General features: G+C 39.2%; 1 protein-coding gene across 5 annotated transcripts in view; it reads left to right on the top strand.

Moving 5' to 3' along the window:
* The window catches only part of TAPT1 (transmembrane anterior posterior transformation 1), a 47,325-nt gene extending 36,561 nt beyond the window's left edge, over nt 1–10,764 (top strand). For 3 of the 5 annotated variants that reach the window (XM_080344298.1, XM_080344301.1, XM_080344299.1), the window contains 5 exons: nt 920–988; nt 2,344–2,420; nt 5,593–5,628; nt 5,835–5,995; nt 8,646–10,764. In XM_080344298.1, coding sequence (XP_080200424.1) covers nt 920–988; nt 2,344–2,420; nt 5,593–5,628; nt 5,835–5,995; nt 8,646–8,875 — 573 coding nt within the window. In that variant the 3' untranslated portion in view covers nt 8,876–10,764. The remainder of the gene's footprint in view (nt 1–919; nt 989–2,343; nt 2,421–5,592; nt 5,629–5,834; nt 5,996–8,645) is intronic. The other 2 variants (XM_080344300.1, XM_080344297.1) reach the window with 1 other exon arrangement.
* Nucleotides 10,765–19,717: the final 8,953 nt, after the last annotated feature.

A 19,717-nucleotide genomic window follows, 5' to 3' on the forward strand; every position in this document is an offset into this window, starting at 1 on the left:
CATTGTGGCATGGGTATTTACAGAACACAGGCTGCTTGTGGCTTTCATTAGTACTGTATTTGGAAGATTGTTTGCAGCTCACCTTTCCTGGGTGAGTCTGTTAACTGTTAGTGAGTGCTCTGAATGAGCGCTCTCACTGCTAAATGAACTCTATTATAATTTGTCGGTGGTTTGGGTATGTTTAATAACTATTGCTAGGAATGCAGTAGTTATACCTCATCTTCAATTACAAATAATTAAGTACTAATAATTTGTTGATTTAAAAAGTAACTATTTATTAATTCTGAAAGTTCCATTACTTCTCCTAAGTATCCTCTGTGGAAAATGAGGTAGCATCATATAGGCACTGACTTTGGCATGACATTCAAAATTGCATGAAAGCTGTCAGGCAAAGTAGTGTTTTGAGAGTTCAAATGTAAACATATTTTCAATGTTATTTTCACGCCTTTATCTTGAAGCTAATTATGGATTATTTAAAATTGCTATTGTGATGGATGATTGTTCTTTTGTCCCTGTTACAGGTTTTTCTGTACAGTATTTGTGGATCAAAGTCGAATTAGTACAAAAAGGTCTCTAAGCTAGTAATAATGGACAGATGAAATACCGTAGTGCATTTGAATTCAGTGTCCTAATTGCTCTCGATTTAGAGATTTGTATTATACTCCAGTTGCTCTTGATTTAGAGCACTAAAGCTAATCTTGCCGGTCATGGTAGCATTACATTTTAGTCTGAGAGTACAACTATCTGCATTTGAATTTCAAAATCTGAATAGGTACACTTCATACCAATATAGTGTTTGTTAGCAGGAAATTATTCTTATCTGGAGGGTGTGCCAACTTAAAATAAGCTCATTCCTTTGCATAAATAGTTCATTATTCTTCATGTTTGTTTGGTTTTTGTTTTGTTTTGTTTTTTCTAGGCATATACAGATTATAGTGATTCGGTTTCCAGAAGAATGGGTTTCATTCCTCTTCCACTGGCTGTTTTAGTAAGTTGTATTTTTCCTATCAGTTTTCTGTCAATAAGATCTCACTCTGAGGATACCTCCCTGTGAGACAGCTAGCTCATTTTGGTGTGGTGAGGATTAAATGATCACCTTAAGTAACTGAAATGATGCTGCAAGGTTGAGTTAGTATCCAGGATAGCCTACATCACATACTAATTACAACTTCACAGATGTTACTGTTTATCAGCTTTTCATAGAAAATGGAATATATATTAATTTTATAGAATTCATGTGCACTTGAACTGTAGCAGTGGAATTAAACTACATCTGTGCTTATGAAATGTTTATTCCTTTTGGCAATAATCCTGTTCATTCATTTGGAATAGTCAAAGCAGCTGGTTGCCAGAAGGTTAGCAGTAGTGTACGAGGCTTTTTTAGGTTTTTCATAGGAGTCCTTGTGCTTGTCCCTGTAATGGTATGCTTAATGCCAAAGTTTTCTTTTATATGGGGCACTGAGCTTCTGAGCTGTTGTAGAATACATTATTCTGAAATAACCCTGTTACATGGACATGCTGCTATAAAATGAATCACTTCATTATTAGAATTATGTCCACATGCTGTCTGTTCTGAATTAGCTGTTGCAGAATGTTTTCTGTAAATAGCTGCTGACTTTCCCCATACACACATGTAGACAAGCAGTAGTTATTTTAATACTGGGAATGTGACCTTACTTTGCCAGCAAAGATGCTAATTCATAATTTTCCTGGAAGAATATCATAGGAATTAACTTTAAAATGTAATGTTCTCCCATAGAGATGGGGAAAAATAGTGTTGACAGGCTTTGCTTAGTTTTTATCTGGAATTTAAAAAAACAAAACCAAGCCAAACAAACCCAAACCAAAATAAAAACAACTATGATCATAATCATGATACTTTTATAACTAAGTAAATTACATCCAGTTAGAATTCAATTGAAATGCTTAATTGTATTCTAATATGATATCCTGGATACTAATGAGTTTAAAACAAATTGAAGTGTTTTGCAAACTTGGAATCCTAACTGAAATGCTGAAGTAAAACTGAGATTTCAGGATTATTTGCTACTATAACTTGGGATTCATATGCCTAGTCCACAAAGCAATTTTGTATTCAAAATACGAGCATAGTGTAAAACACTGATTCTGCTTTACTGCATCAGCATCTCTTGACATAATACTTTTTCAAACCAAAACCTTGAATAGTTAGCACCACTAACGGGAACATTAGAATAATTTTTTATTAATGTAAATGTTTCTACTTCTGTCTTGAATTTACCAAATAAGAAATGTCTCTTAAAATATTCTGTTAATAATTGTATGCTATATGTTTGTACTGTTTAACTTTTATCCTTAAAACAGCTCATCAGGGTCGTAACAAGCTCAATAAAAGTGCAAGGAGTCTTAGCTTATGTTTGTGTCGTGCTGTTCTACTGCGGGTAAGTAAATGCACACAACTGAAAAGTATTTGCCACTATTTGATCAGATATGTGCAAAAGTCTTCTGTTAATACTTCTAGATATAAATGTAAACACAGGTTGTGTTCAGTAGAACATAAATGTAAAACACTTATGCTCATAAACTGAAATTGAGAGTGCAGATTGGTCCCTAAGTACTGTAGCTGCATTGGGAGATTATAACCTTCAATAACATCTGTGATGAGAATAACTAATGGAAACATGATTGAAAGTATTTGACAGACAAGCACCATACCTCTGCATAAAAGGGGAAATTTAATTCTGAGGATTGAAACTTTCTGTGAGAAGAATGAAAGATTCACTATGCCAAAAAAAGAGTTTAAGTGCTATGAGTAGATCGTAAATTCTTCTCTCTGGTAGCTAAATGTGAGGTTTTGTTCATATTAGGAAACTGCCCTATGAAAAGAAAGTAAATGCAAAGCTCCCCTTTCTGGGAAGAGTGGGGTCAGTAAGTGATCTTAGTTAAGGAACATGATGTCCTATGGCAATTTGTTTTCCAAACCCAGTAATTTGCAAGTATCCTTTCAGTATCACGTCAGTTTATACTTGTGTTATCCTTAACTTCTCACCAGATTCTTCTGAGATGTGTTTAGCTGTGTTTTAATTCCAATTTAGTTTGCTTGTTCTGATGCACTCGCTGTAGAATATATGGGCATGACCAGTTTCTAGGAAAGCTGCGTACTGAGCTACGTCAGCATGTCTCAGTACTGTTTAACATTGAAGTCCTCCCAAAATTGATCATAAAGAATTAAATGATTCAAATTACTGCAGCACGGAGAATCTACCTACAGTTTTGTGGGAAGATCTCTTCTGATGCCCTACCAAGCTGTGTTTGCAACTGAAGGCAGCAAGACTTGAAGGACAAGACTTCTGGTTCTGGGGCAGTGGTTCAGCAGGTACACTGGAAGCAAGGAGGCTGCTGTTTTACAACACCTTTGTGAAAAGAATAGGATTACTATACATTTTTTATGAATAGGGATACTCTTATCTCTAAGCTGACCTTGATCTGCCAAGAAAGTAGAACTTGATCTGATGTGTCTAGTCCACATCAGTGTAGAGGCGCATCTCTAGTGTCAGATAATTAGGACTTTGAGATATTGCATATAGGCCAAATATTAAATTGTTAGCCAAATTCTTCTGCACCGTACTTTGATTTCTTCCCCACCGTACCACATGCAGTGCCCATGTTCTCTGTAAAGCCAGCTCTATACAACTGCAAGCACTATGCCTGATCATCACATGCAAGCTGTGGTTGTACCAAGCTCAGCACCTTCCTTCCGCTCAGTGGTTTTTCCTTTTTCCCAATATATGTAATATATCCCTGCATCTCCCATTCCACTGCTGCAGCCCAGTCTCTGTGGCTTGGAGGATGTAGGGCAGGAAAAAATAATGTGATTAACGTAGAGGATTAAATGCTGCTCTTTGAAGGCACGGATGACAAGAGTAAATAAGGGGTTTTCTTATTTTGTGCTTATTGGAAAGTGAGAACAGATTTTTACTTCTGCCATGATCTCAGATTTGGAGCTAACTCACCTCTTGCAACTTTCAAGTAATTTGTGTTTTGAACATAAACTTCAGCTTTTCATCAGATTAGTAAAGCATAGATATGTAAGAAACAGTCTGATAAAATCTGAAACAGTTAACTGGGCAAAGGATTGAAACTATAATGTGGAGCACATTTGTTTGTATTGATATTTAACAACTGTAATACTGTAAGTTATATTGTTGAAGAGTCTTGCCCAGCATATGAAGCCTGAGTTTTATTTTTCTATTATTTTTGAATAACTGCAAACTTCTGTTGTTGTTAGAAATTTGAGCCCAGGGTGGACTGACAGAAAAGAATAAAGGAGGCTCACTAGAAACTCTTGCATAATTTTCCATGAGAAGCTGGAACTGATACAGTAGAGTGTTGATTTGTGGCCTTTTCAACTTCTGATCTCATTAAATCAGAGTCAAATCATGCTGTAAACACCTATTCTTTCTCAACAAAAGCATGTTACATAAAAAGTGTAGGGAAAACATCTCTAAAACTCCTTAAAAATGCAGGAGAGCTTCTCAACTCTCAGAAACAAAATCTGTCCCAATAACCTAATGAAATTGTAGAGAATCACAGCTTTCAGCTTGTATAAAATGGTATCTTCTTTGTGGTTGCTTGGATACTAAAATGTGAGTTTCTTCTGAGTACTGTAAGTGGTCTGCTCTGCTCATTCTTCCATTTCTCTAAATTTCTTCTACAAGTAAATGTATTGCATAAAATTCCATTAAAAGTGCAGTGTACTTTGTTTTTCTGTTTGACAAACTCTGATTACATTAATGCAGCGAGAGATAGCTTAGCTGCTGCTGAAGTGTGCTTGGGTCGCTTTATGATTAAGCAGTTAGACCCATTCCATGGATCTGTGAATGTTCACTTCAAGTCTTCTTTTTAGTCTGTTGGCAACGTACATCATAAACAGATTTCAGAGAGTGGAGAATGAATTTAGAGTCTGCATTAGATTCACTTTTGTTACATTTGCGTAGTGAATATATACATTCATTGTATGGAGAACAGATCACTGTTTGCTTGTTCTGTAGTGAGCCTTCACGTGCTTCACCTCTGCTTTCATCTCTGGAGAGGACAGTGGTCTGCGTGTTGAATAACTTAGATTTTACAAAGCTCATTTGAGTTGTAAATCTAAAAGCACTTGATGGTAGGTGAGACCTTCCTGTTCTTCAAATGATAAGACAGGTTTAAAAAGGGACTTCAATGACTTGCTGAAGTTTGTGCTGCAAAGTAGTGATAATAGAAAAGGAATCTGCCATCAACTGGACTGTGCTATGATGGTCATGCAGTGCTGCCTCTTGGGATTTGTTGAGTTTTATGGACTGTCCTTTGTGGTGTGAAAAAGGAATTTTTATTATTAGCCTATAATTTGAAAGCTAGATATTGGCTTTCTTTTGGTTCAAAGTCCACTAGTGACCCTTGGCATGGCACACTTAAGGCTACAGTTTTAACTGTAGTGCATTTAGTTTGGATTTGCACTGTTGAGGGGCCTTTTTCGTTCTGTGTTTAAATATCTGATGCATTGAATGGCTGCTTAACTCTCCTTGTAGTTCCTACGTTAAACTATGATAAAACTTGATGTTTTTTCTCTAGGTGCCTTCTGAGAGGAAAAAAAAAAAATGGAGAAAGGTATTGAATCTGAAATAAATTGTTAGGAGAAGGAAATTACCTTTTGATGCTGCTATTGAAGGGATTTAATTTGTTAGCTAAGCCTTCCAAGACAGCAGTAACCATATGCAATTATTTTAATATGAATAATTGCAGTATGAACAATATGCAGTTATTGTAATATGCTAATGCGAATATGTCAACAAATCTTTTTTTTTTTTCTCCAGGTTAATATCTTTAAAAGTCCTTAACAGTATTGTATTGCTGGGGAAATCATGTCAATATGTAAAGGAGGCAAAAATGGAGGAGAAATTATTCAATCCTGTCCCTACTGCCACCCCAGGGAAAGCAGCTGGCAAACAGCAAAGCATGTTTAAATCTACCCAAGGTAAGACTAACTACCTTGTTTTGTTTTCAACTGTAATGAAAATTGCTTTCAGACTAAATTTAAACTAGATGCATGACATTGTTTGCAGCACAGTAACCCTGTTGCTGGACCTTTATTGTACCATATCACAGCTGTGAACACGTCTGTAAATGTAATAGAATTTATTGCTTTCAGTTCATGAATCTTTTAGTTATAAATACTTGTCTCTGCTAGGATGTCACCCTGATAATGCAGAGGTGATAGAAACATCAGAACAACAGCGTGCTTTCGTTTGAAATGATAATCATAGAATGGTTTGGGTTGGAAGGGGCCTTCAAAGATCATCCAGCCCAGCTCTCTCTGCCATGTCACTACACAAATAAGTAACTATTTACACATCATCTCTGGCAGTGCTGAAGTTTAGTAAGGAGGCCATCTATGAATTTCTTATGGAAATTGATGTAAAACATGGCACACAGTAGATGTGATTACTTTAAAACATCATAAAAACATGAATGAAAAGCTTTATGAAATCCTAGTAGGAATTACAGCTGGTCTCTGCTCACTGCATTTCAAGTCCGTGCAGCAGTGGTTTTCTCAGCATTAGCAGTTAATACATAATTGGAATGGAGCATTGTTATATTCCTGTGACATGTAGAAGGAAACAGAAACCTTCATTGTTCCAGCCAACTGAATTGGATTGTATCTCTTCCTCTGTGAAGAGCTCAATGGGAGCCCTAGAGAACTGAACAGTGAGGCTTTTATTGTGTTCGCTCAGTTTCTTGCCAAAGACTCGAACAACTTGAAGTGTAAGGTGCTTATTAGTCGTCATGGTGTCTTGCCAGCAATAGTAGAGTTAGGAATCTGTTAATGTTTCAGCCATAAATCTCTGTATCTCACCTGTGTCAAATCACATCATTCAGAAACTTGATGCGGACGTTTGTTTTTAAATAGCTTAAATTCATAGAGTTGCTTTTGTTTCATCATGAAAGAATGTAATATGAATTGGTCTGAATGCCTTTTGCCTTTCATTAGATAGCTGTCATAATGATAATGTTTTGATAAAAGACTCTAGTACTACACTGGGATATGAGGCTTAATAAGCTATGCTTACTTAGATTGACCCTTAAACTTACTGTAAGTAAAACTGTTTTTAGCTGAAGCAGCATCAATTTTACCAGGTCAGTCAGCAGAGACGCTTATTTCCTCAAATTGAAAGATTTTTATTAAAAAGTAGCAACCAAAAGCTTCGCTGATTTTTATTTAGAATATTCTAAATTCCCATTGATGAAAAAGCGCAATTTTTAACAGTTTTTCAGGGAAGTTTGTAGCTTTTAATAGCTCTCTATTTACTAGAAACCCAATTATGGGAACAAATTATTTTTACCTTCCCCAGCTTCTGTGTGTCTGCATTATTACTGCTGGCTCTGCAATATTGATTAATCCCTGTGCCCCACTTACCAGCTTTTTTCCAAAATAGTCTCTCAACTCATCTCTTACTAGTTGAGGGTGAGGGAATTAATCTAGTCTACTTTCTATCAGCTTATAATGTATGTCAGTTTATTTTATTAAGAGTTTCTACCTCATGCACAGAAACAATTTAAAATTGTGAAGGAGAAAATTTGAAACTTACTCTTAAAGGATGGGATTTCTAATTACTGATAATCATCTATAGACTGATCAGCTTTCTCTGAAAGTTACTGGGTTAGGAAATACCTTTGTAACAAAGTTCTACAATTAGCATTACTTGTTGCCTTTCTTGATGCAAGTTTAGTCTTATGAAAGTCAAAGGTTCTATAGAGAGTAATCCATGTACCTTCAAGTGGCAGATGGTATATTGTGAAGAGATGCTACACTGAAAACAAAGTTTTGGAGTGATTTGGATAGTGCTGCTATTCTGACAAATACTGTTCCCCTGGGCTGGTCTGCAGTACTCTCCGCATTACTCAGATTTTTATCAGGTTCCTTTAGAAACAGTAACTCAGTCTTTATGAGGACATAGTAAATAGGGAAAATTATTTCGTGGCCGTTTGCATTTTAATACTTGAAATGTTTTAACAAAATGTGGAAACAGTATGTGGATATTAGTTACAAATATCTTGGGTTAATGGAGCTAGTGTTCAATTCCACTGAAGTAAGAGACAGGAATAAAAATAGACATCTTTAATAGAACCGCTTTAGGAGCCAGTGCTATTAAGTGTGTAGCACTGCATGAGTCATTTATTAGCTATCCCTAGAGATCCAGGTTTATTGTACATATATAATGAGGCACATCTAGTTCCCTCTACAGAGATTCCTTTTCTTCATTTCAGTAGAAAATATTTGTGTGATTCACACAACTGTCAAAAATATTTTTGCCTAAGCCAACAAAAATGAGTACGTAAACCAGAAGAATGGAGTGTATGTGCTAAGATCTGGTGTTTATGCTCTTGCTCCTTATCTGAACTTCTGTAGAATTCATTTTCTGTCTTTTTATCAAATTAGGAAAGGAAATCTGTTATGGTAAAACCAAAAGGTAGTGGCTTCTCCAGAGCATTCCTCTGTTGTTTCTGCTGATTTGATGCAGCATACTTTTTCAGGACAGCTTTGAATGAATCTGGATGTTATAGATGCCTCAGGATGCCTGTGTTAAATTCATTATTATCATTGTAATTGTCTTCTGTTCCGACAGGAATTTCCACAGATGAAAATGGATCTACATCAGTTACCAATCAGCCTGTGCATCAGAAGGAGAACGCGCCATCTTTACTTGTAACAAGCAATTCTGATCAATTCCTGACAACTCCTGATGGAGAAGAAAAAGATATAAGCCAAGACAGTTCAGAATTAAAACATAGGTCTTCAAAGAAAGACTTGTTGGAGATAGACAGGTTTACTATCTGTGGAAACAGAATTGACTAAGTTTGTTTTCGTTTTTGGTTTTGTTTTTTTTTTTTAATCAATGTGCTAAGGATACTGAGCTGTTGGGACAGCAGATGCTACCAGAATGGACAGTTGCCAAAAAAGGCACATAAATATTTATTTAAAAACTTAAATTATTAATGGCAAAACAAATATTAATTTCTTTCTACAAGTAGCTTGGCTCGGTGTCTGGTCAGGTCGAGTATGTGATCTTTAACTTGCCTCTCGGGAAATGTGGTGGATCGTGAGTCTGTAGCCTGGTGGCAGAGCTGCAGTATCACTTTTCTGGAAAATAGGCTGGAAAAAAAAGCATAATCCTGCTCTGCGTTATGAAACCATTCTTCTAGAAGATACTGCTTTTCATGAAGGTTCCTCCAGTGTAAGGATAATCCTGGAAATGTAGGACAGCTTGACCAGAAGCTTGCCTTTCCAGTTACATGTTTTATTAAACATCTGCAAGCAGAATTCAAAACCGTGCTCATATCAACAAATACATAAAGTATTGGTACATAAAACAGTAAGTCAAGATAGTTATTCTTGTGAAGAAAAATCTTTTCAAGATGTACCTTGAAAATCTTGTAATCAGAATAAAATTTTGCCTTTAAATGAAAGACTTACTGCATACTATTTTATCTAAATATTAAACACAAAGGAAGGATCACAGTAATGAAGGTTCTGCTTAACTGGGCAAATAAGCATAAACATTTCTTACATTGTGTGTCCTGCAAGGCAAATTATTTATAAAATTATTTTTAAAAGCTGAGGATTTTTTGTTGTAGGAAAAAATAAGAAAGGGGCACTTGAGGAAACGCAGTGTGAATTGCAGTGAGCAACTGTTGTGTTGAAACTGTGTGTATGGCACTAACACAGCAGAAAAGAACATTACACTGCTTTTGGGGTTTAACTCTGGGTAGAATGACATCTGTGTATTAACTCGTCTGAGAACATGCATATAAAAGCTCATACAAACAATCAAGTCGGAATTACTCATTTTAATTGATTGAGCTCAGACAAGTAGACGGACAAGATGTATAAGGAGCATTAAGGAATTACAATGCATCTTAATTTCTAGTGTGAGATACAGTTGTGGGAGACTTGATGAAAGATGGTTTGGAATCCTCAAGACCAAGAATGGGATAAATTTGAGCTCAAAACTTAGGCTGGAGACTTGTATCAGAAGAGACCCTTTAGTTAGTGATAAATTCTTTATATATTATTGTTAAAACACAGCATTAACTTCAAATGCCTTTCAGATATTTAAGTAAGCACCAGTGCCACTTTCCAAGGGAAGTTACCATGAAAGTACTTCAGTGCTGAACAAATGAAGACAAAATTTGCTCTTTGCTAATTTCCTAATTTGTCAGAGTGGGAAAGCCAAAGTTTATTTGCTTTATGAACATGTGAATGTTTAATGCATATGCTAATCCCTGAAACTTGGAGGACTACAGTAATATAGCACGTGGAGACAGGTGGACGGAGTTACGGTGTATCTGAGCAGACTTGGCCATGGGGCGGCTTTGCCGTCCAGGTCAGTGGGTCTGCGCTGGTGGGAGCTTCTCACTGCAGGCTTTGGGCCTCTCCCATCAAGAGCAGCTGGAGTAACAGCCAAAATCTGGGGTTACTGTTCAGGGATGAGAGTGAAGGGGACTTGTGCTGGGGAAAAATCTAAAGTTCTTTAATTTTTGATGTATTTATACTAATTGGAGATGTTCACACATTGAAATTCAGATTATCTGTCAATTTGGTGTGTCTTATTTTTGAATTATTTAGCAGTTGCTAAAGAAAGCTTGGAGTTGCTTTCATTTTTTTCTGTTGAATGACATTCTGTATCAATTTTATAAGTGCATCTTGTGTGAAACTCAATAAAATTCAATTTTGTAATATTTGTTTAAAAAAGGAACAGTATGGCGTCGACATTTCTTTCTGTATATTTAGAGGTGGTGGGCTTACAATGTATTTACTGAACTAAATTCTGATTTCAATGAAACAAGATTCTTGCAAATGTGGGGCACCAACATGCATAAGAACTGTGTTATCAGTGGCTTTAGCTCTGATTTATTTCTGTAGCAGTTGGTTATTGCCATTTGTAGGAAGGAGGAGGGTATTGATGCCAAAGGCAAAACTCATGTAAATGAAAAAATACTATGTCTTAAGGGAGCTGTAATTTATGCAGTCGGTTACTACAGTTGTGTTAGTTACGCATACACAGCAAAGCCAGAGGTAAGTGCGGTGTAAGCGTAGGCAGATCATTTCCCGGGCACGTGGCGGTCGCAGTGACGGGGCAATGCCCACCTGCTCTCAAGTCCAAGTCCCGGCCCAGATCCTCGTCTTGAGGCTGGGAGCCTTTGCTTTGCTTTTACACCGGAGCTGTGCTGGCTCCATCTAAAGCAGTGGAACCGGGCTCTGCGATTGCCTCTCTGCTGTGTAGGTGTAACTGCCCTGCTCCACGTTGTACTGGAGGTGCTGCTTACAGAGGCCGTTGGACGTGCAACACTTCCCCCAAAACTCTCAGATTCTGGTAGGGGCCCAACTGGGCATGGAATTTCATTGTTTTCTCTTGCCCCAAGCTCTCCAATTGTTCTCCTCTTTTTGTTCGTGACTAATAGGGATTCCTTGAATATCTAGCAGTGCATCTTTAATGGAAGGTCACAGCTTCTCTGACCCTGGGTGGTCCTCTCAGAACTGTAGATGTGGCTGAGGGGGAACAAACCACAAAACAAAAAATAGTGACACCAAATTTCTCATCTATATAGATACAGTTCTTTATTTCTTTAAGTTTTCTTGAAAAGCTCCTGTCTTAACAGTGAAATACATAAGAGCATCAGAGGTTAAGCATTGAATAAATTGAGTTCTTCCAAAAAAAAAAAAAACTGCTTGCAGTTCTGATGCAAGCAGTGATATTTCAGTTGAAGTCACAGTTGCCAAATTAATTCCAAAAGCACACACTGACTACGGTGTGTATTTATAATTAATATTATTCATGAGAGCAATAAGGAACAACTCTGTTTTCCATAGGATTATTTAATTAATCTTTTGATGCCTTTCAGATGTTCATCAGACAAGCAGGATTTCCCCTAAAGCGAAATAGTTTTACAATTACAAGTACACTGTTAATTTACTTGCCTCTTAATTTAGAGTGAGTTGGTTGAAGCTTTTCAACTTTGTCTTTTTTGTTGTTGTTTTTGTGCAAAGTTTTCTATATTCTAAGGATTCATTTAGAAGTTGTTTTTTGTAAGTCAGTGTAGTTCCTAAGGTCACTTATTAAGTGACTTATTAAAGCCAATATTTGTACAGTTGTGGCTGCTACACCAGCTCAGCTGTTGGGCTACAATTCTGAATATTTAGTAAGCAAAGGTGAATGCAGTTTAATTATAGTAAAATGTAATCAAACTCTGTGAAACTCCTGAAAAGCTGAGGGAGCTGGGTCTCTTTAGTTGGGAGAAGAGGAGACTGAGGGATGACCTTATTAATGTTTCCAAATACACAAAGGGTGAGTGTCACGAGGATGGAGCCAGACTCTTCTCGGTGACAAACAATGGTAGGACAAGGGGTAATGGGTTTAAGCTGGAACATAAGAGATTCCACTTAAACTTGAGAAGAAACTTCTTCTCAGTGAGGGTAACAGAGCACTGGAACAGGCTGCCCACAGGGGTTGTGGAGTCTCCTACTCTGGAGACATTCAACACCCGCCTGGACACGTTCCTGTGTAGCCTTGTCTAGGTGTTCCTGCTCCAGCAGGGGGATTGGACTAGATGATCTTTCGAGATCCCTTCCAATCCCTAGCATTCTATGATTCTATGTTTTGTCTTAGAAACTGGGCTACTCCATTGTGAGTAAACTAGGAGTTGTACCAACTGTGTCAGTCTTGAGTAATCACAGCTTCAGAAATTATCTTCACAATTACTACGTGAATTTGCTCTTGAAACTTCTTCAGAGCAATTGCTCTTTCTTAGAAATTTGGACTCCTGCTGACTCCAAGGAAGCAAATACTTTTGTGTGAGTACTAAGCGGGTAGTAAAAGGAGCTGGAACACACACAAAGTGGTGCAACGGGACCATTTTTAGCTCAAGGAAGGTTTGGGTTTTTTATGTAGCAGTATGAGATGCTCAGACTCTGAAGGCTCTCAGAAACAGCCAACCTGTCATTTCTGTGTGTCTGCTTCTGTAGCAGAAGAGTATCTTTCATCAGCCATGCCAACTAAGCCGGAGCCTAGCTAGACCTTTTTAGGACTGCAGTATCTGTTATACTCTGATTTAGCAAAATCGCTGCCCACAGGGGAGTTGCCATTCCTGTAAAGGTGCTGCCCGGCTGTACCTGGCTGCGGGCCACGCTAGTTTGTGTGCTAGACCCTCATTTCTCAAAAGCAAGGACCAAAGCCTCAGTGTGTATTTAATATGTGACTCTTTACTTCAAACGTTCACTGCTGTGGACTGGAGTGATGCTGTCAGCACAGCCATGGCCTCACTCTTCATTGGAGGCACGTCTGTCTTACAGCCGAACTGCAGAAAGTGTTGAGTGTCTGGGAGAATGAGAGTCAGCTCCATGAGAACACAGGTGTGGTTTGCACCAACACTACCTTGGGCTGTAATTATTTTAGGGTGAGTTTGGGGCAGTTTTATTGTAAACTTTGCTAAATAGTCACATTGCATGTATTATACTTGCTGTTGGTTTTACTACTTTCATGTTTTTATATCACGAATTACTTACTCTTTTTAGGTTGCTGATATGAGCGTGATATTGCAAGTATATTTTTAATAGAGCAATTTTTGGCATTCAGGGAAGGCTCGGGTTTTATGTTGGTATTGCTTCTTCCCATGCATTCTCAGTTTGTTGGAGTTTCTATGTATGTTTACTGCTTTAAATATCAGAAGGGATGTGTTCCTGTTATGTCCAGTCCTGACAGATGCTTATTTCTGCGGTTGTGCTGAAAATAAATTAAGGATCAAGGTACTTCAGGAATTGCTTGTTTGATGCTGACAGTTCAAAATAGGTAATTCAGAGAAGTGGAATTGCAGAGTCTTGGGAAGTGATGCCTCTGATTTACTGAGAAGTGTGGCAATGAAACCTAAAGTGCAGCATTGGACAGCACATTTTGGGGCTTGACACACCAGATGAAAACAGGAAGGTATTTGAGTTGATGCTATAAAGTACAATCCTGGTGACAGGACTGACTGTCAGTCTGAATTTTTCCTGCAGATATGATTTGAACTCGACATTCTGGTTAAAGGCAGTGATACAGCCATCAGCCAGCTTCTTTCTGTAGCCAAGGCAGCAGGAGCTGTGCTAAACCAGTCTCTTCTGGAAACAGTTCTCGAAGTATGTGTGTATGTGAATATGTATGTGACCCCGAAGCTACAGGACCTTGTTTTCAGGTCATTTAACGCTGTGCCCTTTAGACTCCTGCAAGGCATAGCTGTAATGAAAATGAATCTTGCATTGAGGCTTAGCTGTAGCTACTGACTTGAGACAATGTCAGTATGGTAGCAGACACACACATATCAGGCTGATCTAAAAATGTGAGTTGCCTTTAGTCACTTAAAATCACTTTGACATAGGGGGAGAGCATATTCTGCGCCATCTGAGGTAATGCTTTATGGTGGTGCTTTTTCTGCCATGTAGTGACCACTTGCCACTTCGCCTCGCACTGGCAGGAGGAAATTGTCTAGCTAGTTTGTGTGCTAGAGCCTCATTTTTCAGAAGCAAGGACCAAAGCCTCAGTGTGTATTTAATATGCGATTCTTTACAGTAAACCTTCTGCTAATGGCATCAAAGTCATTTTGTGGAATTGATTTACCTGCTTTATACATCTTATGTTCAAAACGGCAAATCGTGTGAGGTGAATTTCAACTTTTGATGTGAATGCATGTGTACTTTCTTTTATTGCTATTTATTTAATTGATTTTACAAGTCTGGTTTATAAAACATTAAAATTCCCATAGTCTAGATTTTCGGTAATGTGGATTTTTGTCCCAAAGGCGTTAGGTGTGCTGAGCTCTTGATATTCTAACCAAACTGTAAACCCTAAGAAACAAAAATACAAGTTATGTAGTTTCACATAACCACTGTAAGGACAATATAACCTGATTTCTCTCTGGTGAGAGCAGGAAGAGCACAGTAAGAGACCAATACACAGTACACTCAGTTGGCAGGTCTTACATTTTACCTGTAAATTGTCCTTAACAGTTTAAACTCCAAGGAAATGTGCTAGATCTTAAATCTGTTCTCCTTGCTGTCATTTTGGATATGTCAAATTGTCATTGGTTATTCTAGCGTTTGTCCAGGCCATAATCTCCGGGGTTTTTTTTTCAATTTAAAAGAAAAAAGACAAACGACTGAATAAATCTTGTCTGTAGAGGAAAATATTCTCACTGGAATTCAATTTGAGAAGGGAAGGGCTCTTGAACTATTAAAAAATGTTGGTTGTCTTATTTTTATAGTAATTACCTTTTCTTCTTCTAAAGAGAATTGCTGGCTTTGGGTTTGCCATAGTATTCCAAGCAGCTGTCAGCAGCCTGTGGTGAATAGTGAGATGGATATCAAATTATCAGCATTACAACTTCACTACTGGATAATACAAGTGTGAGGGCACCTGGTAACCTTCACACACAATCCTGCAATGGCTATAAACCAGAGCTTCCTAATTAACAAGAATCTGCACCCTAATAGCCACATGAAACCTGCTAATTCTGTTTAGCATATTCTGGGCCATTTGAAAGTCTTTCTAGTGTCTTGAAGAGAAATTTTTGAGGATAATGTTTTTCATGGAAAAAATAATCAGGGATTTTTCTCCTGCCCACCTGTGGAGTAATGCTCAGCAGACTTGAGCTTCTAAAGCCTGTGTCATTTGCATGGTTGCTAATGATATATAAAGAATATATTTACAATTTTATTAAAAAAAAAAAAAAAGGAGGGAGGTAAGGGGCTGATAAATAACTGCAACCAGTGGAGAAAGAAAAAAAAAACAAGAGATGTTTGAAAATGTCCTCTGCAAATGTAGAACATGAAGCATAACGGCAGGAATCACATGCGTTTTGGTGCACGTTTCCAGAGATACGTTTCTGTATGTTTACATGGTAGGGACAAAGTCGGTAAAGTCTTTTTTCGTTTCATTCCACAGTCCTCAGCCGTGCCACGTTGTCACTGTGACTGTCAGCCCAGCCCCTTCAAATCAACTGTGTGTTTCCTGAACGGAATTTGGCTGTAACAGCACTTATGGAGTGCCTTTGTGCCCCTGGATGGACACCGGCTCTCCAAAGCATGTCGTTGCCTCTGCAAAGGTGCCTGCTCAGGACTTGGGAACGGTCTTCCTTTGAGCAGCATTTTCTTTGATACCAGACAAGAAACCCTTGTAGAGCAAGGTCTGAGTACATAGAGGAGAAAGAACAAACCCCTTTGTTCTTGGATTGGTGTCACCTGTGACTTGCTGCACTATGGGGTTGCGGGGAGGCCTGACTTTAGGCACTCTATAAGAGCAGTTATTTCTGCTCCTTGGTTCCACTACTCAGGAATTTGGGCAGGTATGGTTTCCCTCTGCTGATGGGTGCCAAGGTGAGGCTCTGGCCTTATGGGAACTCTGACGGACTGTCCTGGATGTAGGTTGCACATGGAGAACAGAGAAGGAAATGGAGGCTGTTGCTAAAGCCCCCTTTGTAACCATAAATAATGCACCTTTTTGTTACAGTACAGAAGTTTCCTACTTGACCTTGTGTTGTAATAAGCAGCTGGAACACTTAAATCCAGATCACTTAGACTTCCCTTGCATCTCAAAGCTGACAGCGGAGCACCCAGCAGAGGGGAAGGGAGGATGATGGTGTGATTTGACTGGCACGTGAAGAAGGCCGATGGGCTTTGTTTCACTTGCTCCGTGTAAAATGGGGTGAGTTTGTGTGTGGGCATGTAGCAGCCTGGCACATACCATGGGAGATGGGGGTAAGAACATCTGAGCTCCGGCCAGTGCCTCACAGGAAGCAAAGCAGGCATTTATAAGAGTTGTCCCACAAGTGCAGCAGCTCCAGCTCTTCCACTACTGGATCTTTTTAAGCTACTTGCATTATTAGGCCATACATACACACAACTGTCACAGCTTTTAACGAGTCAGGGAAGACAGTTCAGTACACTACGCTGAACCAGCTAGCGTACTTTGGGAGGCCTGTGTCATAACAGGGATCTGTCTGGTTTTATTCTGCTGTTGTTTCCTCCTTGTTCCTCTGAGCTGGTGCTCATCACACGGGCTGGGCAGTGGAGAGCAGCTGGATGCCAGGGCTGAGGTTTGTTCTCTGAGCTCTTTGCCTCATTTCTGCCTGTTTTGTTTCAGTACTCACTCGCTAGTTTCACTTGTCTACTTTTTTTTATCCTTGTTAATCAAGCCTGTTTCACGGTATCAGGTGCTGGATAGAGCTATTCGTTCCAGCTCAGGTCCTATCCAATGCAGCATCCAATTCAGGTACCTTCTGACAGTTATTTGCCTAACATCTTCCTCAGTCTTCCAGTTCCACAACCTTCTTGAATGCTAAATATGTAAGCTGCAAATGCTGTTATTAGCTGTAGAAAGCTTCCCACTGTTGGTTTAAATCTTCCTTACTGAAATTTGACCCCCCGCTTACTCTTTGTCCATTCTGGGCATGGAGAATAAATTTCACATCTCTCTCTCTTTTTCTCTTACATCCTTGGCAGCTGAGGCTGCTTCATGTTTCCCTTCAGGCTCCTTTTCTAAACCACCCCAATGAGTTCAGCTCCTCTTTGTGCGGATGGATTGTCCTGTGCGTGTCCTGGGCACAGAGCTCCAGCTGATGCCTTCCTACCCAGCTGAGCTGAGCCTGAGGATGACATTGGCCAGCTTTTACTTGCCATATCCTGGTAGGGGATTTACCTCTTAAAAACAGGGTGCCACTTCTGACCCAGGAGAATGCACTGCAAGTTGTATAAACTTTCTATGGAACTATCTAATTGTTCCCAAGCCTGCACTTGTACTGCAGTGTAGTGCTGACAAAATGTTAAATCCTGTATTAGAGTGGCTTTGGTTTAATTGTTTTACCATCTGTTTCTGTGTTTAGTCGAGTTCGTTTTGAACTCCTGTCATGTAGTGTATCCAGAGCCTTTTCTTTACCTTTTTCTGGCACCAGCACAATTCTGCTGATTAGAAACACTGAATGTCAATGAAGCATGAAGAGACCTCTGCAGAATCTTGCTGCTGCCTGATGATGAACTAGTGATAAACACTCTCCAAGCAGGATTTCCAAACAAGATTTGTCAACTGCTCCAAGCAATTTCAATTTGCACTTTGTTTCCTTAGTTTGAGAATATCCGTATCAAAAGGCTCATGAAAATCAACATATGTGATATCTGCTGCTTCTCAGCCGATGGTGTATTTACGGTGTTGAAGGGAAATGCACTGGTTTGAAATGATTTGACAAATTTATGTGGGCTTTCATTTATCATCATGCTACTCTTCAAGCACTAAAACATTAAAACATCTAATACCTGAGTACTATGTGGCAGAATCCCTGTGAGTCTCTATGAAATTGCCGGTGGTAAATTTGGTAGGGAGAATGGTAGGTTTGTGCTGTTGTGCTCTGTCTTTGTGTAGTGTTCCCATAGAGAAGGCTGATATGAATTTAGTCAGAAGCTCTCAAATGTGTTGGGCAAAGCCTTACTAATGTTCCTTCAAGTACCTATTGGGGAAAAGGAGGAAAGTGCTAACCCATCACCAGAGCTGATGTTTGTCAAAGGACCTTAAGGAAAAATAGGGAAGAAATTAGATAAACCTCTGAAGTGTTTTGTGATATCCTAATGTCCAGTGCTGAGAAACAAGAAAACAAAGTCCTGTCAAAGTCAGACAGGCAAGGCTGTGTCCACCATGTCCCTCGAACACAGGGTGAGGGCTGTGGCTCTGCCCCTGGCCTGTTGCCTGGTGGCTCAGCCATAGCGAGCACCTTGCAGCTCGGGTGGTGTTCAGGCATCTAAAATGTTCAGTGAAGGGACTCCCTCGTATTTGCTCCTGTCCACCCCTTGGATTTACAATAAGGACCTGACTTCTCCTGGGCCTTAGACTTTAGTCCAGATCAAGCTGTTACTGCTTACTCATGGGCTCCTGTTACTCTCTTCCTCACAAATCTCACTTAAAGCCTCCCCATCCTGGAAAGCGGGCAGGCAAAGAGGCTTTCTTATCAAGAGGATTCCCATCTTCAGCTCATACAACGTCATCCTGTGCCTGAGGGGTGACAAAGCCATTTTGGAAACATCATCTGTGCGCTTGTTTCCAGGACTCATTTGGCTCCACCTGATCCTTGAGCAGAAGGATTAGGGTTCACAAGTCTAGAGCAACAACTTCGACCACTACTTTCTCTTCTCTTCTCTTCAAGCCTTTCCTGGAAGTACCTCAGTTCAGCAGTCACAGTCACTTGGTGAGCAACTCCTGGCTGTCGTTGTGCCTCTCCAGTGCCTTTGAGGCTTGGGTGCCAACAGAGCCCCATCTCCCAGGCAGAAGCCCTTCTGTCACATCCAGCTGAAAGCCGCCAGTCCCTTCTGCTTTTTCCTTGCAGTGGTGGCTGTGAAACTTGGCGTTTAGGTGAGAAATTTGCCATTTTCTGCAACAAAGAGTGAATCCTTACTTGTGGACAGGACGTTGGAGCAGCAATGTAAACCATCCTTAATCTGGTGGCTGCCTGTTAAAAGCGGAAGCAGAGGAAGCCTGCAACATGTTCATTTCCTTTTTCCTTACCCTAGCAGACAGAACGAGCAATGAATCCCTTTCTTCATAGCAATATTTTTGGTGGAAGACTATTACCATACCTCTTCTTGGTTGTCTTTTATTCCTAGACTAAAGAAGCTTAACATTCTCTC

The sequence above is a fragment of the Nesoenas mayeri genome (genome assembly GCF_963082525.1).
Source record: "Nesoenas mayeri genome assembly, chromosome: 4".
Taxonomy (NCBI): Eukaryota; Metazoa; Chordata; class Aves; order Columbiformes; family Columbidae; genus Nesoenas; species Nesoenas mayeri.